The sequence below is a fragment of the Callionymus lyra genome, chromosome 16, assembly GCF_982586985.1.
Source record: "Callionymus lyra chromosome 16, fCalLyr1.hap1.1, whole genome shotgun sequence".
Classification (NCBI taxonomy): domain Eukaryota; kingdom Metazoa; phylum Chordata; class Actinopteri; order Syngnathiformes; family Callionymidae; genus Callionymus; species Callionymus lyra.
The window spans coordinates 5,393,876-5,419,583 of NC_141833.1; the positions used below are offsets into that span (position 1 = coordinate 5,393,876).

At 41.0% G+C, this 25,708-nt stretch overlaps 1 protein-coding gene across 1 annotated transcript; it reads right to left on the reverse strand.

Annotated features, from left to right (window-relative positions):
• Positions 1 to 41: 41 nt before the first annotated feature.
• nyap2b (neuronal tyrosine-phosphorylated phosphoinositide-3-kinase adaptor 2b) lies at positions 42 to 23,732 on the reverse strand. The gene is made up of 7 exons (XM_087810815.1): positions 23,017 to 23,732; positions 20,046 to 20,240; positions 14,264 to 14,577; positions 7,736 to 8,809; positions 3,286 to 4,530; positions 3,085 to 3,188; positions 42 to 1,988 (listed from the first exon to the last, which is right to left on the reverse strand). The coding sequence occupies exons 2-7, from the start codon at positions 20,222 to 20,224 to the stop codon at positions 1,701 to 1,703; spliced, it is 3,204 nt and encodes a 1,067-aa protein (XP_087666941.1). The 5' UTR covers positions 20,225 to 20,240; positions 23,017 to 23,732; the 3' UTR covers positions 42 to 1,700.
• Between the last annotated feature and the right edge of the window lie 1,976 nt (positions 23,733 to 25,708).

Sequence of the window (25,708 nt, forward strand, 5' to 3'; positions counted from 1 at the left end):
TTTGTTTCAATGCATCACAAAACTGAACACACACAGGTAGCAGATTTCAACTTCATATTTATTTACTTTCTCCACGGAACCCAAGTGACAATCAGTATACATTACTCTTTTCCGCATATTTTTCCCTTTTCCATTTTTTGTTACACAAAACAAGAGAACACTCAGTGCAATAAGACAGAGGACTCTGACAGTGTGGTGCTCTCTCTAACTTTTTCACAGTGCACATTTATACACAAGATTGTACATCATCATTATTACATTTTCAAGCTTCACCCACCAAGAAAAAAAAAAAGTGGCTCGAGCAAAGTGAATATCTTCAAACAATCATATTTATTTTCTTTTTCTTTTTTTTTTTTTTTAAATATTAAACTTGCATACAGTGTTGCTTGGCACACACTCTTTCTCCCCGGCACACACAGACTCACAAACAGGTACAACACAAACAGACCTCTGTAGAGTCTCACCAGAGTGGGGGGGTACTGCACTTGCACATCCGTCAAGCCCAGACTGTTTTGGCAATGTTGACATTGCATTTCATTGTGCAAAAGGAAACTGATTCAGGTGAAGTAAGAGGTTGAGGTAGAGGGGGAAGCGCGGCGGGGGAGTTGGGGGGACCGGGGGCAGGACGTTTGATGGATGGTTATTAGTAGTGCAGATTTTTATTTATCAAAGCCAAAACCTAATTTTAGGCTCTTGTACAACCCCCTTAACTTCTGTTGCAACGCTGTAGGTCCTTATACAAATTAAGCTAAATAAAAAAAAGCCTGCTAGCCAAATCTGGGATATTTTTCAAAATGTTTTCATTTCCTACAAGCCGTTAAACTTTGCTAGATTCATTTCAAAAATATATATCTAAAGCATAATGGATGGAGTGAATATGGCTCTTATAATCTGCTATCGGAATGAGGAGATGTTGTAAAAGCTCGGGTGTTGATTGTACAGGCTGGATGTTGGCGTCAAGTATTTACACTGTGTAACGGTGCTTGCAGTGTGCGAGGCAAGGTAAGGACACTAGTGTTCACCAGCTATTGCCACCAAGCCCATATGTAATATATGCAATCACACCATTGTCTTCCTGTAGCATGCTTTGGCTAGTATTTTTGGAACCTTAATTGTTAATACAGTATGTTCTAATTTACTACCCACACCCACCCTCCTAGTCAGTATAAAGCTCTTGCAGGACTTTGACGGGTGTTTGATTTCAATAGTTCAGAAGACAAAGCAACAACACATCATCTCACTATTCACGGTGAACATGTTATACGCAGACACAGTAACACTCTCGGTCTACGCTTGCGTGGCGACAGCTTCGATAGATTTATGCTACACGACTTGATTGGTTATGCTTTGAATTGAAAGAACGGAAATGCGTTAGATTGAATCTACTGTACATCAGTTATGCTGCTTGTAACTTCCATGTGATTTAGAAAATATCTATTCATCAAATATCTATTCTACTTGTTTATGTTACAAGAATCCAGTCACAGGAAATATAAAAATATCAAATATCACCAGCAATGATAATAAAAACATGACGACCTGAACAAGCAGATATATTGCTATGGTTATCACCATTTGTCCTTTGACATCAACAAGCGTCGCCCCTCTTGTTGTACCGGCCATTCAGATGACCCAAGTGGGGGGTTATTTGAGGGGTGTGTGTTGGGGGGTAAGATTTAGGATGGAGTGGGGAAGATGTGTTAGATGGCGGTGTCCCAGAATACAGTTTTCTGTGTAGGATAAGGAGGGGGTCGAATCTTTTTGGCCCCACTGTGTTTGCTCCAGGGAGGGAGCACGGCAGCGCTCTCTAGCTTGCACTGGTTCTTCTCCGGGTGTCGGTCTTCATGCTTGTCCGTGGTCTGAGGCTTCTCCTGGAACTTCTGCAGGTGAGGGTGTTGTTTGGAGCAGATCTCCATGCAGAGGCTGCGCTTTCTTTCAATCTGATCCAACATGGTCGAGTCACCGCACATCCAGGGCATCTGAGGAATCTGTGGAGCAAAAATAGATTTGTTAAAATGCGCCCTTGTTCAAAGGTTTCTACAAATAATAGATTTTACTCTCAAAGAGATGTAGTTACACTCTGCGGGCTGCGAGTGGCGCTGTTGGCAAGGCTTGCTAAAATCGAATCAGATGAACCTGTGCAGACGTGATTGATTTCCGCTTTGGAGGCAACAACGAAGACAAGGTAAATAAATGGAATATACTCTTATTAGTGTTGTTTTACACAAGAAAAACCCCAACTTTCTACACAATTCTTAAAATAAATAAATAAATATTTTGTGACGGAATGATTGAATTGAAAATGTCATACGATGTTTTTATATTATATAAATGATGACATTTCCAAGGATTCATACAATAATGAATGGATATCATTTTCAAAGATTATATTTTCGTAAATGCTTTTTAAAAGCTCTTGTTGCCAGTTTTCACTGCTGTGTTGTTCTGTGCAATGACCATAAAGAAAGTCTAAAGTATACAAATGATCTTAATGACGATATAAATGCTTGAATCTGTTCATGTGGCTCTTTGTTACAATTTATGTTCCATTACAATATTTATTTATTTGTCTATACATCTTATGATTTTTTTCCATTCACATTTTCGAATTTATTTCTTCCATATTTATGTTGGTTATTTAATGGAGATGGATTGAGCGATTGAATTTGCTCATTGACCATATTATATACTTGGGCTTATCCCGACCATCAATCCAAAAACAAGATGGGAAAATTACAAATAAATAATAGACAATCTAAAATAAGATGTAGTCTAAATTTCATTCTATGCTATTTTATATATAAAAAAGTTTTCAATACAAAAATACATTTAATTTATTTTTACATTTAGATTAAACGACATCAAATGCAAATTAAGGAATTATTAAACCATAAACATAAATTGTGTATTTTTTTTCATTTTTATATACATTCTATTTTAAAATATGATGCTTATTAAAGCACTTTATTTCTGTTTCTGTTTATTTCTGTTCCATATATATTTAAAAAGTCTTATGTCGAGTTGAACTAGTATTAATAATTAGAAATGTTTCTAAATGGTGTGTAAACGTCTCAGGATAAATACCTGGCTTTCGTGTGACTCTGTGGCTCTTCTTTGTGGCGTTCCCTTCGGCGACGGATTGGCTGTCATGGACGGCGAGCGAGCATACTTTGGTGCTGTTTTCAAATCTTAAGACAAAAAAAAAAGAAAGTCAGGAATATTTCAAGGCAACACTTTGTATCTCGGGAGATTAGTTGCAATGTATTTTTAACTTCAAACACTCACCATTTCCTGTTCCCACAGTCATTGGAGGACTGCCAGAAGATCTGACGTGAGTAGGCGTGGTGGTAGTCGAATGATGTCCCGACACTGTGCTTCCGTTCCTGTCTTGTGCTTTTGACTGGTCCATGCTGAAACTGGGTTTCTTGTCTCGCCGAGGTGTGCCGTCAGATTTATATCCTCGTTCCTTGTCACCCGTGTACTCCTTTGATGTTGGGCTCCTGGTGCTTTTGACGTCGTAATGATGATTATCAGAGCCGTTCAGGCTCCTGTCTTTACTGTCTCTTCTGACTTCAAGGCCAGTGCGACTGAGGTCTTTGCTGTCCTGTCTGGGGAGGAGAGGAGGAGGCAGATCTCCGTTGAGTCTATCTCTTCCATCATGTTTGGGTTCGAGGATGAATCGGTCCTTGCCGTTCCTGGACGTTTCTTGTCGGGGAATGATCTCGGGCGGCTGGTCTATCCTCCCGTTATGCCTGTGCTCGTTTTCATTTCTTGCTCTTTCCTTGCTATCCTGTCTTGGCAATAAATCGGGGTGGTGGTCTTTGCTATCGTACCTGAATTCAACTGCCCTCGCTCGGTCTGTGCTATCTTTCCTTGGGAGAAGCTCAGGTGGTCTATCTCTGTTCTCATGTTTCGAGTCCAAACCATTCCTGACTCTCTCTTTCCCTTCCTGCCGAGGTATGAGTTCCGGCGGCTGATCCAGAAGCCTCTCTCTGCTGTCCTGCCTGCTTTCTAAACCGTTCCGGGACCTTTCTCTGCTATCTTGTCTTGGTAGCAGCTCGGGGGGTGGATCTAGAAGTCTGTCTTTGCCGTCTTGTTTTAGCAGAGACTCCATTCCGTGACCTCCTGTTCGATCCTTGCTATCTCTCCTCTGCATCAGCTCCCCATTGCTCATCCCTCTGTCTTTTGAGTCTCTCCTTGTGGCCGGGACGGGATCGGCCGGGCTCCTATCTTTGGAATCTCGCCTCACAAGGATGGGTTCTACGCTGCTGCAACCCTGGTCCCTGCTTTCCTTCCGGAGAGATGGTCCTTCAACGTCACCCTTGTGCTCTTTGCTGTTACGCCGGTGGGAGACTGGCTCTGAAGTGCTCGATCGCTCCTTGTCTCGGTCTCTGTCTCGGTCTCTCCGGTGAGACGACTCTTTGCTGTGCCGATCCTTTGACTCCCTCTTGGACTCTTTGCTGTGGCTGTGACTGTGGCGGTCCTTGCCTTCACGCCTCGACTCGCTGTGGGACTTGCTTTTGGCCTCACCTTTAAAAAAAAAAAAACACATCCATCAATTATAAATGAAGTTCACCCTTGCATAAGTTATACATTGTCAATGCTGCGCTGCACAATTGGTGATGATATAAATGATTGTGTCGGATATGCATTACTTCAAAATGGCCACTAGATGTCGACAGGAGCTTACTTTTCCCAGATTTTGCTTCTTTGACAGCTATTATTTCGGAACAAATGGATGATGAAAGTCAATTAGATCACTGTAATCGTCATTTTTCTCTTGAGTGAGTGCAGCAAGACATTGGGAATACCTTTTATGGACCTTCAGTCCACCATAAAGTCAAGACTTGATTTATATCTTTTTATTTTTAAGTGGATTTTCATCTAGAATAACTACTCACTATTTTGCAATTTATGTTAAGGACTAAAATGTTATAAGTAATACTTAACCCTTGTGTAATCAAGGTGACCCGAAGGCCCTAAAATAAATGTGTCTGTTGTATCCCTTGCGTTGCTTCTGGGTCAATGTGAACAACGTTCACCACTGCATATGTATTTCTGGAAGCCAGGGAGTTCACCTTGACCCAGAGACAACACAACGGATACCTCAAACACATTTATCTAGGGCCTTCGGGTCACCTTGACCCTGAGCTGGCTAAAGGGGTTAACTAGGATGTAAAGTAGGGTGCGACCTAGAAACCAGAAGTCAGTGTGAAGTAATCTAGTACATTTTCGAAAAGGAGCGAACAAGTTAAACGGTAGTTAGTTTAAGGTCATTGCCATAAATACATACTTTGAAATGGGTCATCAACATTTTGCAGACAAATTACCTTGTCTTCTTCTTTTAGAACATACATGGAGGTGTATGAACATTTAATCATTTGTTTTTTAAATGTTTATCACATCAAATGTTGTTAATAAATAACGTGATGCATCACATTCATTTAAAAGTTTTACATTATCTTCCTGTGACATTTTTTGTTGGTTCAACACACAGGATCTAGCCGGCGGCCTCGTCCCTGCATGAGTCATACATGTTATTAGAATCTGTGCTCGTGTACGTGTGAAAGAGCGTGAGTCGGATGAGCAGCTACCCACTAGGTAAGTGGGTCAGCTCGGCTCTTGCCGTTTTTCACCTACTGAAAAATATGTCAGGTTCATGAATGAAGTATTTATTGCGCGAGGTGTGAACGCCTTGCTTGTAATTACAACACTTATCAGCCGAAGTCAACCCCAGGGTTGAAAGAGACGTGTCAAATGCCATATGGGCCGTAAATATTTAATTGAAAATCCTCATTATTAGAGGCGATATATGGAGCAAATTGTTTACATAAGCCTTGAAGGTCTCATTAGCAAGTCACTGGGGATGGTTTATATTGTAGTTAGCATTCATATTCAAGTCGACAAATGAATCCCGTTTGTCAGCTTCTGCCTGCTACAGCTACGCCATTGGCTCGGCCACGAGTAGGAGTGAAGGCTAATTGGACAGAAAAGAGTGTGTGAATCTGTGATCAGGTGTGGATACGAGTGGAGTCCTCACGAGAAGCTCATTGCTCAGCCTGACATGCCCTGAGTTCTGATTGGCTGCGCCATCCAAAGGGAGGAAAACCGCAAATAAGAAACAAGGATTTCTTCTTCTTCTGCTGTTGCTATGTTGTAGTTGCTAAGAGGATTCAGTTCACATACACTTTTAAATGATCTTCAAAAGGCTCTTAGAAGAATACGTGTCTGTGATCATTTTTATATATATTATAACTTCATTTATATATTCTTATATATTTTTATATTTTAAAAAGATCTCTAACTATTCTGTTGAGCTAGAAATGACAATGATTACAAACATTGAAGACGAGGCGACACATTAACGGCAGTTCATTAGATGCATTTTTATGATTATTCTTTTGAGTTTAATGGTGCTTTTAAAACATTAGCAAATGCTTTTCACACTGTAAATCCAAATTCATCATGTAGAGACCCTAAATCTACATTATGTTGACTAACATTGATACTGACACTGCACTTAAACTTTAAAAATCTGTATTTAAAGAGTGATTTGTTAATCCTGCTGGATTTAATTTGCTGTAGTGTGTGTTTAAACCAGACAGTTCCATTTGCTAGTGTCATTGATTCTGGTGTGGTGGAGGGGGCCATCAGTATTTAAAGATGGTGTTTTGCATTACATATTTAGAAATAATGCTGTCCGGTGGACTAATGCCATGAGAGGGTTTGACATGACTGCAGTCTGCTCAGACCTCTAATCTCTTCAGATTTAATGATAGGATCTGTATCCGACTTGGCTCCCAGGGTCTAGATTAAACCGGTGTAAGGGTGCAGACAGACACCAACATTGGCATGCTGCTGCTGAAAGTGATTCATTTGGCGTACAGCCTCCTAATTTACTTGCTTCTCTACTCTCTGATGCAAAACAGGGATTTGCAGGGTTACTTGCGTTTGGTTAAATTGTGTTTGCATAGGCTTTTTTTTTTGTCTTGGGGAAACTGCATCTGCACAGTCAAATGTTGAACCTTTTTGACCCTTGAATGTTTCTACCTAAACTGTAAATGGATTAAACACGAGGTGTGTGTATTGGAAAGAATCTGGCGATACTACACATATATGTATCGTAGAGTTACTGATTTACCGAACAGGATATCCAGAGGGATTAATAAAGTTTTTATCTAATCTGATACAGGGGCAACAATAGGATATATTTTGATTCTTTAGGAACATAATATATTTGTATTATTGTCTGAGTACTTGACTCTGGTGTTGCAGAATTTACAGACCACATGACTCTTTATCAAGTCACCACTGCTTTCATTTGTTTTGAAACCAAAATATGTTCAAACACCAGGTTTAAAATCTGATGAAGTGGACTGTATCCTCTCATCCTCAGTCATTGGATGTAATGACTGTTGCCATATGGCAATGATTGATGACCTATGATTAGCCTTGCCAAAGGGTGGACAAGATTTTTTTTATTGTTGCTACTTAACTGGATTTTCATGTTCGAACTAGTGAGCTTGGGTTTTGCTGTAAGACAATACAATTAAATAATAAGGTTGCTTGCTCATATTGTTTGTAAGTCTTTTAAGTCTGAAAAGAGCTCATTGGTGGAGGTATGCCCTGTCTCAGTGTTTTTATAGTTTCACGGTTTATAAAATAAAGTCATAATACAGTCATTGGAATTCAAATTGTCAATACAGTTGGCATCAAATGAAGTGAAATAACTTACTCTCTCCAGGCTCTTTTGATTTCCGTCCACTGCTGTTCTTCTTCAACATGTTCCTGCCAGTTGTGAACAAATTGGTCAGTTCATCCAGCGGACTGGTGGGTGTTCGTGAACGCCCCGTGGACACATTCTGCATTGACCCGTGTAGACGTCCCGCGCCATCGTGAGGCGGGGAACCTTTTCCGTGCGGCGTGGCCGAGGCACTCCGGGGCAGACCTCCCGGGAACGGCATCGAAGCGTCGAACGGAGGTGTGCGCATAAGGCTCAACGGCGTGAGACAACGTCCCATGCTGACCGGCGACGGGCAGGCGGAGTGGCTGCGCTGATACGAGGAGGATGAGGAAGATTTGTAAAGCGTGCAGGGCAACGGAGGCGCCGAGGAACGTCCGGAGACGGTCAGGGTCGGCGTGGCTGTGAGCTCCCGGCGGAGGTGCGCTGAACTCGGGGGCTCGTTCGAAGAAGTTGGCGATTTGCTGTACGATTGGTTCTCCATCATCGGGAGTTTGTTTACGTCTAAAGGGGTGAGGGGGGACTCGTCCGAGTTGGGTGAGCACTGAGCGGGCGCTGGGGGGAACACCAGCAGAGGAGGTCGGTGTGTGAGCAAGTTAGGAAAAGGCGCAGGAATATCGCAGAGAGGAATGTTCCGAGGTGTGGAGCAACGGCTCAGAGGTTCAGGGTCATAAGGTGCAGGAGTGGGACACGCCGAGCGACATCCAATAGGGTCAGTGCGGTACTCCATATCGTCAAGAGCGGGGTACTTCATCTCCTCGTACACCGACTCGCCGGGCTCTTCGTCCTCACTCTTGAAAAGTTCTCTAGAGCCGACGTCAATCCCGCCCATCTCTATGTAGACCGGTTCGTCTTCACAGTCGTCGGTCGGGCTCTCATCACTCTGCGGTGGAGAGCAGTTGCGTTCAAGCGGGGATGTGACTTGGTGAAGAGGTCTTGTTGGGCAAACTCCACCGCCCCCATGTGTCTTGATGTAGGACTCGTCGAAGGAAACACTGAGTTGTGTGTTTGGGTTCCTTTTGGGCTTGGGCGGGGGCACCCTCCTGCAGTCCTCGCTGCAATCTTGAGCTGGAGAGACGATCAGAATGACAATAGTTATTTTTAAAGGGCATGTCATGTTGCCTAAAACTCTGTTTAATATGTATTTGGCTCAAGATTGGACCGTGGAATACATCGCAAAAGATATGGAGCCCATTGTTTTGGTAGCCCATTGTTATCCCCCACAAAACAGAGATGACACGGGCAGTTTAGCCACAGTGTCACCGCAGAGAAATCCTTCCAGGCTGTTGCTCCTAAGCTTTGGAACGACATACATATATACTACCTTGAGAGTGAGTATATATGTGTGTAAGCGTGAGTATATATGTGTGTAAGTAAGTAAGTAAGTAATATTTATTTATATAGCGCTTTTCGAGACCAGGGTCACAAAGCGCTTTAACAATCAAAACAATACTCAAAACAGTACATACTTCAAAGATCAAGACAACACCGAGAACAACACAGGAGTTCGAGAAATTCAAGGAAAAGCCTGAACAAATAGAAACGTCTTAAGATGTTTCTTAAAGGAGTCAGTAGACTCCATCAAGCGCAAAGAGAGAGGAAGATTGTTCCAAAGCTTAGGAGCAACAGCCTGAAAAGATTTCTCTTCTCTGGTCCTGAGCCGTGTGCGTGGAACCATAAGTAGATTCTGAACCACAGACCTCAGAGCCCGAGCTGGGGTGTAAGGCTGGATCAGATCAGTGATGTAAGGAGGAGCCTGACCATGAATAGCTCTGAAAGTAAGAACCAGAATTTTAAAGTTGATCCTGAAAGAAACTGGAAGCCAGTGAAGAGTTTTAAGGATCGGAGAAATGTGAGTTCTCCTACTTGAGCGGGTCAGAATTCTCGCTGCAGAGTTCTGAATCAACTGCAGACGAGACAGCTCCTTCTTGTTAAGACATGTGTAAGAGTGAGTATACTGTATATGTGTGTAAGAATGAGTATATGTGTGTAGAGTGAGTATATATTTATGCGAGAGTTGATATAGATATGTATGAAAGTCAGTATATATGTGTGCAGAGACTGTGTATATATATATATATATATATATATACATTATATGTATGTGAGTGGGTATATATATGTGTGAAAGTCAGTATATATGTGTGTAAGAGTGAGTGTACTGTATATGTGTGTAAGAATGAGTATATACGTATGTGTGTAAGAATGAGTATATGTGTGTGTAAGAGTGAGTATACTGTATATGTGTGTAAAAATGAGTATATATGTGTGTAAGAGGTCTAGAATGAATTTTGTCCCGTACAGCCCCTTACAAACTGGACTATGTTCTGGTTCCTTCAGTTCCTAAGAGGTGAAACGTCTTCCTAGAAATCTACACAGTCCAGTTGACTCAACTTTAAACCACTTGGGTAACCATGACCTCGGTGAATGACAACCATGATGGACATTCATCTCTTGTAAACTCTTTTTTTGAACGTCCAACAAATGGTTAATGATAATAATGCAGTTATTTGGATCAGATTCAGGTCAACATGTTTTGCTGAGAGCATTTTCTTGAGTCAGATATGTGGGAATAGTTGAGGCATATGCATGTTTGTAGGTCACATATACAGCAGTAGAGCAATATGAGAGTATTGTATCTAGGTCACACACACACACTGTGGAGCTTCTTTCCGATAGTGGTGACGTAGCACTGCAGAGCGAATCTCTTTAGATGTGGTGCATTGACGTTAGCATTCAGCCGAATACAGTGGAAGGGGAATTATAATAAATTCCTACTCCAATAACACTTTACTCCTCTCTGTAAATTTCTAGGTCAGGAAATGGATTTGTTGTGTCAGTGTGGCCCTATATATGATTGGTGGTTGTGAGGAGTTAAGGCGACAGCCCTTGTCTGAAATCTCTAGGCAGCAGGTTTTTAAACTTTCAATAATTCAGCCCACAGATGGCCTAGACGCACGCATGGACTTCCTGTTACTGCATGACTCACCAACATCCCAGACATGCTCGGGTGCTCATGCACATACATGATTTTTCACATTTGATCATGTTGGTATCACAAAATTAGGACAAGCATGTGCACATTCCATGCCACACAGTCAAACTAATTCGATCTGTGTCCCGCTTAATGTTGACTTCACTGCTGTCGGTTGGAATTCTCGACATGATTTTGCGCCGTTTGATTAAGCACACGGAGACAACAACCTTCATTGTGTTATCTTGAGACCCAAAAGGCAGTGAGAAATGAGCACAATTCTGGTTGATTCTGTGCTGTGGTACTCCTGGGAAATATATCTCTTATCATAGGCTTGGAAGTTATTGGTCAACGGTTGCTTTTTATTGGATTTAAAAAGACTTAAGTAGGGGCTGCACTGATTTCCTTTTCTTTACCTAATACAGATGGTAAATTGTATTTTTAAATTAAAGTGAGCTTCATTTTTAACAGGCCAATAATGTATCTCTGGCAACTTAACTATGCTATCAGCTCATTCTGTTTAATTCAACAAATCTGTCAGATTTCAATTTATAACACTGAAGAACCTTGCATAAAGTATTGTATCTTTTAAGCCTTGTGTCTCCCCTCGGTCAAGGTATTTGAAACAAATGTATTTGTGGTATCCATTGTTTTGCCTCACCTTGACCCTGAGACAACACAAGGGTTAAAGGAAAATGAATGAATGAATGTATCTAGGAAATGACTTTAAATCCTATCGGCACCCTTAGTTTACAGCCTTGGCATTATAGTCGTGTGACATATTGGCAATTTTGTCAAATGGGGAAGGCTGTTTAATAAATGAGAGATAATTAAGCCACATTATGGCATTATTTTAAAATATGTTTAAAGTTAAGAAGATTATTCATCCTGATACAATTGTTTATTTAGATGATTAGGCTGTGAAAAGAAGAGGATATAAGAGTAGATACGAACTGTGTCGTGACTCCATTCTAGCTCAAGAGGCGATACCGGTTAGTATTAGTCGTAACTACTTATCAAAGACGAAAGCTTCCATGTGTGAAAATGTCTTTCACGTCACAAACTGCTCTAAAAGGGCATTTGTGCATGAGAGGAGCGCAGGAGCTCGACAACAACAACATGTGTAGGTGTTCTGTGAACCGTTTTGTCACAGTTTGTGTTGCTCCTGCTTCGCACTGGTAACATGGGCCTTAATCTGTCACTTATTCTAATCTAGGACTGCAGTACAACCGTTATTTAGCGATATATTCAGGTTTTTTTTTCATCTTGCATCTATGAATAGTACTTTGAGTCAATTAGGAAACATTATATCGAAATATGATGTTGAAAAGTGCATAATATGTCTAAAATCTATTATGTATTATAGTTAATTTTAAAGTTACAGTTTTAATTTTATTTATGGAATGCCTGCTGCATTTTTCCTTAGGAAATCATGATCTCAAGATTCTCAAAAATCTATGCATTGTTTTTATTGAATAAAAAAATAATGTACATTTCTAGGTTACCCAGATTTGTGCTGCAGATCCGTTTCAGCACCACTGATGTTTCCATCCAAACATCTTGTACACCTCATCCTTCCCTCACAACTGCCCCCCACCACCCCACCACCCCCTGTGTTGAATGTGTTTACCCGCAGTAGCCCACCCCACCCCCCCCTCCTAGGGAGGCAGAATCTAGGTCAATCACTCCTCCTGAATGAATCCTACTCAGACAAGCTCCGCCCCTTCCTGCCACCGCACCAGCTACAGCGCGAGCTACCCTCCTCTCACGCAGGGACACCCCCACAGTCGAGCCGCCATTGGCCGCCCGGGCCTCAGACTTCGACCGGCTCTACGCCGCCATTGGGTGCCGCCGCTGACGTGCGTTCTGATTGGCTGTGCTACGGGGGGTCTTGTTTCTAGTGGGATGGTTGCCGTGGTGCCCAGGAAGATCTGTGTGCACATGGAAAAAAGATCCCCACCAATCTGAGTCAGAGCTGGGGCGACTCCCTGCACATCAGTGCTGCCGTGATGAATGTGAGCGGCTGCTTCTGTAGACCCTCATAACGTTTATATACTTTTTATTATTTTACTTTCTAGAGCACAATTCTTCCTTTTAAAGTAGAGCTGTTTGCAGTCCAAAGCTGTCTGGGGACACATCTCTCTGCTCAATTAAATTCAATTATATTCATCAAAGAATGTATTCCGCTAAATTAATGCACTTTAATTATGCCCTCGTTTCCTTCCATCTCCAAATAGGCATGCCATGTTTGTACCCTCAAACAGGCCACATATCGCCGCAGGGGGGGGTCTTTATTTTGGCATCTCTTAATCTAGTCTTCCCACTTTTAAGCACCGAGTCGGGCCACATTAATTACAATACTTTGCCACAGCAGAATTTTTTTTTTTTTAAGTGTAATGAATGTTAACATTATGCAACAACTCCTTTTTATCTCTATTAATCGAGATAAACACTTGTGACTGACAAATTTCTGAGTTGTTTCCACAAGTCAAGCAGCTACTGAGGATTTTGTAGCTTCACAGAATTTGGTATTTGATCTTTAAGTGTCTCTTAAATAGATCTTGGACCTCTATTGTACTCTGTTTCTAGAGATTGAATCCAATTTGACATAACTCCATCTACTCTACTGTGATTGGTCAATCATCGATGTCTGTCACCGCAGGTCATCAATCCCAGAAGTCTCCACCCCCACTCGTTGTATAAACAAAGCCTGGCATGATTACAGCTAGCTGGAGGTGGAGTGAAACCATTATTATGTCATAATGGAGTCTGCTCTCGTAACCTCTCGTTCGATGAGATTTCAGAAGGGGGAAACTCAAAAAGTCCAAAACATGGTCATGAGGGACTCTTTTGAAACATTTGAGTGAGTCAAGAGATTTCGGTTTCCACATTGGTTACCAAAAAAGAGTATATTACTTTTAATTCGTACCTTATGTGTAAGTAATCCAATTCTCAACACCCAGTGATGTAAGATAATATTTTGGGGGGACCATCTTAGGAAAGTTTGAATAGTAAGGAATGTTTGTCAATTTTGCGTTATCAGTTAATCAGGATATTGTCAAAATATCAATATAAAATGTGATTCCTTGTCAACACATTTATTTGTAATCTCCTTGGCAGAGGTTTGTACTATTGAAGTGTGTTTTATTTTAACTGTATAGTAATGAGTATATTCTTTCAACTTTAGCAACAAACCATGATTCTAATTCGTATGAAAAAACACAAACTGAATTGATTCAATAGTATAAATACACAAGCCTTCTCTTGAGCAATCCATTAGAGGTTGTAATTGTGTTGTGTTCTAATTTAGTTGTCAACGTTTATGCAAATTCAGCTTCTTAAGCACTGTTGTGTTTTGGGAGTCCGTTCAAGTGTTCCAATTACAAAAGGGTTTAATGTAACGTCATTGTCACGGGGCCGGCCTCAGCGGTGAGGAGTTTGGACCGAGCAGCAGTTGTCATTGTCGGAGCACCCGAGTCGAAGAGGGCACTGCAGAGAGGAGCTATTTATAGCCCCACAGTCGGGTGTGAAGTGCCACCAACACTCACCGTCACAGCGCTCCCCTCGGCAGGTGGACACGGGACTGTGGTCCACCGCCTCGGACGACATGCTCAGCTTGGTGGCCGGGTCCCTCCTGGGCTTGGGCGGAGGTTGTTTCCTCGAGGTCGGGCTCCCGACCTCCTCCTCTCCTCCCCCACCGTTCCCACCGCCCACCGAGTGGAGGGACTGGGAGCGCACGGAGAAGCCCTGACCACAGGCCAGGGCGTGAGGGTGCGGGATGGGCATGCGTTCCTGCGGGTCCGGCATGGTGATCGAACCCATTCGCAAGTGCTTCCCCTCGATGGTTATGTCCTCACCCGTCCTGAAAACACACAAAAAAAACCACAAGATGTATCATCCAAGGACTTCTGCATTACATATAAGGTATTTTTATATATTTAGAATTGCAGTTTCTAGATGGAATTACATACTTGCCAGACCTTACACAAATATTTTGACATATCTTATTGGGTCGTTAAAAATAATATAACACTTCAGTACATCGCAATATTTTTTTTAACAATATTCTATTGATATTCGACAGCACTGGATCAATTGTATAAATGTTACTCAATTAAAAAATATTAAAACTTTTAAAAATATGATTTATTTTTTACCATAAATTAATTATTTACAGTTCATTTAATTGTGGTTAATATAAAATAATTCGATTTTTTATTTAATTTATTTACAATGAACTAAAAGAATATTCATAGTGTTTTTTCCTTTTTGTGTCGAAATTAAATTTCCGGGTACTAGATGTCAGGAGTCATTACGTCCTCTGCAGCCAAAAGAAAGAATCAAATCCCGCCAGATCCCGGCGATGACTGAGGATGAGAGGATACAGTCGACTCTAGCAGCTTTTAATGCTGCTTTTAGTTTGGACATATTTTGGTTCCAAAACAAATAAAAGGAGTTACAACTTGGTCAAAAGTGATTTGGTCCGTGGATTCTGTAACATCAGAGTCAAGGACTCGTACCCTAAAGTATCACAATATATCCCAATATATCATATCGTTGTCCCTGTGTCAAAACGCACTCTTACTATCTCACATGCTGTTGTGTGTGTTAGTGTGTGTAGGCATGTGTGTGTGTGTGTGTGTAGACATGTGTGTGCATCAGTCCTAAAAACACTTCAATTAGCGTCATCAGATGTGTCCTAGAATCAGGCTAGGTCATTGATTTGTGTTTAACCCCAGATGAGCACGGGGGCGAGGAAGGACACACACACACACACACACACACACACACACACACACACACACACACACACACACACACACACACACACACACACACACACACACAGTGACAACACGGAAGTCCGCCTGTACACAATCAATCTCTATAAATGGATGAATGGATTGTTAATGATGTCTGAAAGCAGGGGCAGCGGAGGAAGGTGGCAGTGTGTGTGTTTGCGTGTGTGTGTGTCAAACCTGTGACGGTTTCGTGGAAAGTTGTGTACTCGTCCAGCAGGTCATGTTTTTTGTATGACATCTTCGCACTCGCACGTCTACTTGCAAACTCGCGTCTTGGCATGTTTCATGTATGAACACATGGGCTTCCATATGCATGCGTGTCAGAAGAGTTTGCTGACAGAGACTCCCTCCTGGCCAGCTGCTGAGCAGAAGGTGCTGGGACTTGTTTTTGCCTAGCAACAGTTGCACCCGGCAACAATAACAAAAGCACACGTGTGGCTTGTAAAATAAGGCGCACCTGACAACCCACTTTGTCGGTTTACATTTGCCTGCGGTCTGCTGGAAAAAAAAAGCAGGCATTTCAGCCTTGAGATAAGCGGTGAATATAATTGGATGATTCAAAATGATGCATCCCTGGGGAGTTTTATTTAAAGTGATCCTGAGTGCATTACTATGGTTTAGACTCGAGTTACTGAGCAGCGTTGAGACGTCAACCCGTTTCATATTTCTATGAGTCATTCTGTTAAAAGTGAAGAAAGAGAAAAAGGAAGGATGAGGAGAGAAAGGCTGTTTATGAAACTAACGTTGACTTTGTGTATCTGAGTGGGTGTGACTGGAACGGTGGTGACTTGGTTATTTATAGTGTATTTGCCCAGTGATTGGCCAGAAGACGGACCATAGGTGGACCAGGACCACTTTGGCTCTATATGTGAACAACAATCACATAAAATAGTCTGAATCTCTCTTTTTTGAGCTCCCCAATTTTCCATGTTATTACATTAAGAGGATTTAATAAAGCTGAATTGTAATTGTAAATTACATTTTTTATTCATTTAAATACTTAAAAAAAAAAAAATCGAAATGAAATAGCATTTAATGTTTTAGCAATCTTTTTAGATTTATCTTGATTTTTAAGCAATTGTCCATATTACTGCCTTCCATTTGATGAAAACTTCTAGCAAAGCACAGCCAAAGTAAATGTTCTGCTACTTCTGATGTATGCTGTAAAATAAATGCAATTTAAAAATATTTGAATAATAATAACATTTATATTGACAAACATATTTTTTGCAAATTATTCAGAAAGGTTTCACAATAAAACAATAAAAAGTGCAATTCAAGTTAAAAAATAAGTGTCAAAATGAATAATAACATTTGGGTAATTTTGTTGTAATGCAGGTATTGCTATATAAATGAAGTTAAATGTTACATTTTCTTTGTTATTAATCCACAATAGTAAACTAAGTTGTAATGATTAAGTTCACATAATGCACCAAAATATTTAAAAACATTTAAACAGTATTTTATTTTAATAATGTGATTCATACCTCTATATATAATCATATTATTCAACGTATCTGGGTTTATTTACTGATAGTCTTGCAGAGCTCAGAGTCGGCAGCAGACAGGAAGACCCGCCTCACTCAAACATAATTCACTGATCCTATTGGCCGATGTCTGCCCCAGCTGTCACCAGGCAGAACACATCTTCTGCAATCGAGCTCACACTTAATCTCCCTCTAAAAGCTTTTTTTTTCTTTCCCCAGACTCTTAAACACATTTGCTCCAAGAATCTGTCTGCCTAACACAATCACACAGTCAATTTGTTCTTTCACACCCTTTTCCCATCTTCCCTATATTTCCTGCTTCCACAAGTAGTTTCTGACACTTGGCTCCTGCAACATGCATTCGCACAGATGAACACGTATAATTCCCTTTTGCTCATTCTTCTTCTCCAACTTGGAAAAAAAGGGGGTCATCTCATTGACCTACTTACTTATGGACCTCATGAAAAATCAAGCTATTTTTCCGTCCATTTCTCTAGTGACTATTAATATTTCAGAGTTGGCTAGAGCTCACATTTATTGTAGAGCAGGACGGATGGAGGCCGCTTTCCATGGACGCCGTCCTATATTTGGATCAATACCAAAGTGGTATTTTTAAACAGTTGTGTTGTCAGCATTTTTTTTTTTTTGCAAAAAAGTTTTTGGGTTGTCACTTTGTGTAGAGTGATGTTTGACTTCTTAGATGTGTTCTTTATCTATCTATCGACCATAATCTTTAGTCACAGCTTTCTTCTCTTCACAACACTATGGACCACCTTCATGAACGTCCACATTTGATATCCTTAACATTTTTATCCAAAAAAGCTGTCTATCTGTCCAGTCCACATGTCCAAAAAAACATAAGTCTGGAAAGGTTTTACTATTTGACTATAAACTTCTTAAATATTCCTTTTCACAGTGATGGAGCATCTTTATCAGGAAAGGTCTAACTACGAGTGGTGTTGGAAAATATCAATACAGCGATAATTTGTGATGTTTTTTTTTTACTCTTCCTGACATTGTTTCACTATTCTGCAGCACTTTATCGATTTAAATATTCATTTTAAATCATATATTCTTTTTTAATTTATATTTTCATTGCAATTAAATTTCCTGCGGCTAGATGGGGGGCAGTCATTTTAACCCCTACAGTGAAAAGAAATGAGATATTGTGAGATCCCGACATTGACTGAGGACAGGAGGATACATTGATAGATAGTTAGATTGATACACTTCATTAATCTTTAATTAATTTTGGTTTCCAGTTTAGAGCCGACAATGGATTCATAAAAACAAGAACAAAAATTGAACTCCAGATGTTTTTAAAGTTGATTTTTTTAGTTTTCAAAGCTAATCAAAGCAGTTAAGACTTTGTCAAGAGTCATGCTGTCCCTAAATTGTAAGTATTGGACAATACTAGAAATGTTTATCCATGTTCCTACAGTACGCAATATATTGTAAATTCATTTATGCTTTAAAACAAATACAATTCAGTGATCTTAAAAACAAACTGGTGCATTCATGGCAACCAAAACAATCTTCTTTTTTTCCAATTATGTTTACGTAACATTCATTTCGAATTTTTCAGAAACGTATAGAAGTTGTATATCGTATCCCCAGATTCTTGCCCAGCTACTAACCGTTGTTCTGTAAAGGTTACCTTTACATATTGTCCTCTAATAACCTTTTATGCTGTTTATATAGTTGCTTTTTGTTTTTTATAACAATAATGCGATTATATGAAAATGCTTTTTCTCCATCTTAACGTTCATGTTTAAGCTTCATTTAGGCCTGCAAGTGAAATAATTAAGACACATTTAATCTTGGTTTCCAACCAATATTTCCCACGATGCATTAGGGAGACTTGAAGTGCGTCTGACCACAGACTGCGGTCAGTCTGACTTGACAACTCAACCGCCGACCGGCGTGAGCTCAGGAGTTCCTAATGCACAAAATACGGTTGAGTTGATGACATTCCATTTAATCACACTCTTTCACATCTGCTCCCTATTCTGGAGCTCATCTCTTTAATCTTCCTCCAGTAGTCACAGCTGCAAACAAGCTCGACAGAACGATGAGTTGGAGATTTCCGAGTGACCTCAACTTACCTTGGATGATGCACTTCAATATTGCATACGTTTGTTTTAAAACTGAACGTGTATCCGTTACATCAGAGCTAAGCCTTCCAGGCAACACGTTCAGGGTGCGATTCCCAGTCGGAACAAATGAATAATGGAAATCATGAAAAGGCTTTTGTGTAAATCTGGTGCATGAACACAAACATACACAATGGCGACCTCTATTATCGCTCTTTTTTAGGTTTGTTTGTTCATGTCTTTCATTCACTTTTATTCACCCCGAACATTGGACAACTTCACAGAGTGCATGGATTCATTGATTTTACAGTAAAATAAATGATTGTTAAATCAAAGTCATTTGGGGTTAATGTTGGTTTGCCCAAATAGATTAATGTTGTTTTTCGGTCACACTAATATGTTATTAAATCCACAATCTAAGATCTGTACTGTTTCTTATTGTTTTAGTTGCTTGAGACTTCATTGTTGCCGAGAAGGGTTCTAGAAATTCTAAAGGCGGTCTCCTGCGATGGCTTCAACTTATCTCAATGCCGATAAATCTCGATCCTGATTCCCAGGCTAAGCCCACCCATTGTCTTTGCATATTTTTTTAATCTTCTCTGTCCCAAAAAAAGGAGCAGCAGTGGCCTAAATCCAAGGATAGTCTCAAAAAAGAAAGAACTGAAAGTGAAAATTTAATTATCCTCAATAGATCGTGAGTCTAAACTTGCGATCCTCAAAATATGGCATCAGGCCCCGACTACAGGGACCCTCTGGCCACTTGTCCCAATTCCTTATAACCTCTTTTGCGTCTTCTCTTCTCCTCGCCCATGTTATTTTTATTTTTAGGTCCTAATCCTCTGGCGTTTTTTATTCATAAAAAGAAAATGCTGGCTTAGTTTGTCACTGTAGCGATGAATACCATTGGTCAAGAACTTATTTTTAACCGTCAAACTAACTTTAGCTTACCGTTTAATTGCTTCCTCTTGTTTTCGCTTCTTGTCGTTTTTCTCCAGCAGGAATAACTTGTTTTTCTCATTCCTGGCCTGGTCCAAGTTCTGAGTTACAAGGCCGTTGTAGGCTCTCAGCCCGTTCTCCTCGACATACTGGAAAAAACGAAGCGTTTCCTCCTCTCTGGAACTCTTCATTCTTCAGCTTGTAGAACTGTGTCAAACAAAAATCACATTATGTTAAAACTTTTATTTAAAAAAAACAGAAGAAAGTCATCGACTTATACAACAAAACTTTTGAATCATTCTTGTGACAACAATATTAATATGCTGGCTGACTACTTAGAAAAAAATTCCACAAGAAGTGATTTATGGTTGATATTAAGTGGTTTGCCAACCTTGATTCCGAGGACCAAAGCAGGTAAACGAATGTAAACAAATGTAAACACCTGAGTCTGATGGTAATTGGCGAGGAACAATCTCATTAAACCATGTAAGCAAATCCACTAAAGTGGTTTTCGCATCACGCAAACCCTGAACCAGCCTCTTCTCATGGTCTAAGCTCATTTAAGTGGAGAATCTATTGTCATACAAGTTCATTAGATGGAGAAAATACAGGAAGTGAACTTTAAGTTCAGTATTCAATTACAGCTGTACTAATTTGGAGCCTATTTTGTGACATGAAATAATCATTTTGTTAAACCCCTGTCTTTGACAGAGATGCTTATGAGTATATATATTTTTTCTGTTTGTTTTAATCTTAAATAGTATCTATCACATCATCAATTTCTCTCCCCACTACCTATTTCTAAGCTAAATGTCCCATAAATCAACTAAAATAGTCCTTTAGAATTTCAGGATTGATTCCCTTTGTCCTCTTAAATATCTTTCCCTCTCTTTTCCATTACTAGAACTCTGGAGCTGTTGGTAATCTAAAGCTGTTGTGTCCTTGGATCTGTTGCTGGTTACATTGTCATCGCTGCACAGATCACTTTCCGACCTTCATTTGTCAGAGTCGACCTTCCTGAGATAAAAGCAAAAGATTGCAACAGATTTTTCAAGGTTGCACCAATAGTAGTACATGAAGCAAGAGATTCTTGCATCATGTCTTAAGAGTTACCATTGAATTGTTTTCATTATTAGACTTCAATGTGTAAGATGTACCTTTTGAAAATAAATGGGTTACATGGAAAAAAAAGATGAACATAAAATAGTCCCTAAAATACACACTGTTTTCTTGTGCCATGTAAACATTGCGGAAAAATGCTATTGGTCTTAGCTAATAAGTGGTCCTGCTGTTACCTCAAATCTAGAGTAGTTAAAACATGTGGATAAACAAAAGGAAAGTGGTTTCAGAAATGTTGACTCAACAACCCAGGAAAGTAATTGCTAACTCGTTTTAACATTGTCTTAATATGTAGCATTTTTGAGGAGATAATAAACTTAAAGGGTAAATTGTAAACCTGCAAAGATATCAGAAGGACCTTTTTATTGTCCCAATTTAACCTTTTGCGCACTTTCTTCATGATGTTTCGATGTGGAATACAAGCATCTAAAATTGGCCTTATGACATGAGTGCAGATGTGCACAGAATTTAAAAAAATGTTTGCTTATAATGCAAAACAAAAAAACATGCAAACAACAAGCACATTGCATTGTTAGAAGCCACTTCAGGTGCAGCTGATGATGTGAACAGGCATGCATGCTTGTATAGTCCAGGGACATAATAATGGGAGGGAATATAAGAGCATTTATTATTGTGCAACTTCCTATTGTGTTTTTTTTTATTTTGGAGAGGGCAGTAGAAGACGAGAAGGAACATTGCTCTTGCTTTAATGTAGGTCAGTGTTTTCAGATCGGCCTAAGACTCATGCTTGTTTATGTGAAATGCACTGGGTGTAATTGTGCATATGGAGGGGGAGGGGAGGGGGTCTGCCATGGCTGTTTGTGTGTATGTTTGCGTGTCTTTTCCTGCAAGGGCAAGAAGCATTGCATGGTGAGTGTGAGTAGGTGGGGGTGCTTGGAGGGCATCCAGAGAGGGAGTCTGAACGTCCAACTGAGATTGATCATTGTCTGGACATCCCATGTGCTGTTCTCCAGCCAGGGTCCGAGGTCAATGGGTTTATCTTTTACATTTTTTTTACAGACATGAGCAATAGCCTGATAAGAACTCTTGAGTTCAAATGAGGCAAAGCAGCCGGCTGCCAGGTGCCGCTGAAATCTGTCCGCTGCCTTTTTGTGCAAACCTTAAAGTGCTGGAAGAAAGGTTTTAATGACAATGAGGTGCTTCATTGCGATGTGTGAACGTTGCAGCAATAGGAAGGTGCAGTTCAGTGTCGGAGCTGAATTAAGCCTGTCTGCCTAATCCCTATAAGCCTGCGGCAGATCTCTGCACCGGCATCAGCTTGTTTATCACACTGTTTTGCAGGCTCTCACATTGGATGCTCCTCCCGAAACTCATCAATGTGAAATACTACTCATCTCTAGAAAGCCAAAGTCATTTCCGCATGCTCTTCCGTTTGAAGTGAATGTGAATCTCCATCTTCCCAACGCCTGCTTTATGAAGCGTCTTCCCCTGTTGTTTACTGCCTCAGTGCCCTTTAGCTGCAACAGTTGGGTCACAGATGTGCAATTTGCCTTAGAAATAAATCAAAATGACACAGTGTTTCTGTTTCCAGGCAACACTGTCTCAGGAGAGGGGCAGCGTGGACATGCTCCTGTCACAAAGTCAAAAAGATTGCTAGGGCCACTGCTCAGATGTGTGGGCGCACACACACACACACACACACACACACACACATGCACATGCAGACACACACTGCAGTATGACAGACCGGCTAAGTGCAACTGGGCATGAATGAATGTCGTAAAAGCTCCTTGTATTCATTTGCTTTATGCTAGTAAATAAGTAGGTCAAACTTTCTCAGAACAGTGATAGCAGTTGGAATACAGTTTTTTATGCACAGTATTTGGAGAGGATAAATACTTACAGTTGTGCTGTGTCTCTGCCAATGTGTCTTCTGTCTTCTCCCAATCGGTCCCACACACGCTTGTGAACTCTGACCTTTGCTGGAACACGCGTTTACGCAAAAATCCCCGGACACCTTCATCCATTGTAAAGACTAGTAGAAGTCAGAGTACCTGTGTCCAGGAATTGGGCTGCTGGTGTTAGGAACCGGTGCCATTGGATGCCCACTTTGGTTTCCCCTAGGGGACGCAGCCCTCTCCGGTCTTGAATCTGCCAACCTCCCAGTTCCACTTCTGCTCCACGCATCAGCTCATTTCGGAAAAGATGTGAGGCAGAACAGAGTGGAAGCAAAGTCGGACCTCGGATCGACACTTCAGCTTGCAGTCGCCTTCATCTTTCCTTCTAATAAATATTTCCATATGCAAAAAAAAAAAAAAGAGTCCAGTATTAGTGAATCCTCATCCAAAGATGTGTTGTTTTTCCGTGGATCACTCTGTGCCAACTCGGTCCTCCTCGTTCTCACCGGTCCGTACAGTCACTCAGTGCTTAAGCAGATGACACCGGGCTTCCCAACTACAGATCACAACAAGAACACGCCCACCGCTTTCGGTTGCCACCTTCCACAACAACGTCAGCTCCTCTCATCTTTCACTCCTCATTTGACACTATTTTCCCCTGCCAGGAGCTTTCCAAGTATCTCTTCGCATCTCCGTGTCGCGGCCGATTTCCGATCCCGCATGAGCGTCTAATCTGCTTTTGCCGCCACTGTAGCTGAAGACTGGATGTTTTTTTCCCTCTTTCCAGCACCACGGAGAGCTCTCTGTCAGCGAGGGGGGGGAGGAGAGGAAGGGGGTGGTGGGCACACACGGAGCTGAGTGGAGAGATGGGGGTCTAAGTAGGAGGAGTCAATGGGTTGCCAGGGTGTGACCTCATTAGACTCAGCCTCCTCTTCGCCTGGCAACCACCGCTCCCCCCACCTTTACGCCTCAATATCTCCCCCCTTCCCCGCCCCCTCCCCGCTCCCTCGGAGCTCGTAAACAAGCCCAGGACACAAAAATACTTGACTACATAGTGTTACTCTTTTGTGCGTTTAGCAGGAAAACAACGCATGCAATGAACATCAAATGGGTTATGAAAAAAATTGTGCATGATGATCAAAGCAAGCAGTCTTCCGAAAAATAAAAAAAAAAGTGTTTTTCCCCCCAAAGGCAGGGAATGTTTACCAGATGAAACCGGAGTTGAACCAGAGTTGCGCGTCTGTCACTGCAGCCACTTTGCACTTTTCACAGCAGGGTGCAATTTGGCATTGTGTTTACCTCAAATGTTTGGGGTGATGTTGAAAAAGGTGAGCAGTCCAGATAGACTTGCAGTGTGGTGGCGGTGGTGGTGGGGGGTGGTTTTTACGCTAGTGGATTAACACAGTTGCCACAAAAGGATTAGAGCCGATATCTGTTGTTTTCATCAACCCTTCCCTCCGTTCTCTTAACCCCCAACCCCTCACTTTCCCTCTTCTTGTCACACTAAGTGAAAGGGAGAAGGTGTAAAAATATCAAAATAAGGTCATGGTGGTGCAGTTTAGGTCGCTTTCTGGGGAAGAAAAAGAGCATCATCAGCAAATTGCTATGATATCATTGGGATCAAATGGTCCGTCAGAAGGTACTGACCCCCCCGTTTTCTTCTCCATTGTGCTGGTTTTGGTCGACTGACCATGCACAAAGGAGATCAGTCTATCCGGACCAAATCGGTGCACATGCACACAAATACAAAAGCTGTGGTCTGACCTTGGTACAGCGACCCTGTGTGCACTCTCAAAGGAAGTGTTTAGATCTCATCAAACTCACTGAACACAAACAGTGAAGGAATCTCAGGGGTGACTGGGTTAAACTAATGTTTCCACCTTCATGGACAACAGCCCTTGTAAACAGAGCAGGACTTCGCCCAAGGGGCCAATAGAGGAAGGATTATAAGGCTTGTAGGCTTTTCCTTTCCCTTTCAGGTTCATGTAAATTTTTATGCCAAGCGTTTGGATTTATTTGAAAGGAAAAAACAATCTAGTTAAAGTTGGGTTTCCTCCCTGTGTGCCATGTTGTATTTTAGAATGTAGCACATTTTCTCCAGAATAATATATGGTACATCAGACACTGAACATCTTTGTTTGCATGGATAATAAGGCTGTGTATTGGCAAGAATCTGGCGATATGACATGTATACAGGGACAACAATAGGATATATTGCGATACTGTAGGAACAAGGATATATTTTTAGTTGTATAGTATTTACAGGCCTCATGAATATTGATGAAGTTGTTACTTCTTCCATGTGTTTTAAAACCAAAATATGTCCAAACATCAGCTTTAGAAGCTGCTAGAGTCTAGTGTATCCTCTTGTCCTCAGTCATCGTCTGGATTTCGCGGGATTTCGATGTTCATTTAGCTGCGGAAGACGGAATAACTGCTGCCACCTAACGGATAGAAGTTTAATTGTAACAGAAAAATGAACAAACGGCATGAATATTGTCTGCGAGTAACTGTATCTGCCCGAACTAGTCCTGGTTTTAACTATTAATAACAAAAATTAAAGACAATTAAAACATGTATAACACCTAATTAGAATAGTGTCCCTAAATATTTTTATTAAAAGTTTTAATTTGCACTTAAAGCCCCTACATGTGTGCATTTAACACACATGTGTAAAAATCAAATATACAAAGAGCT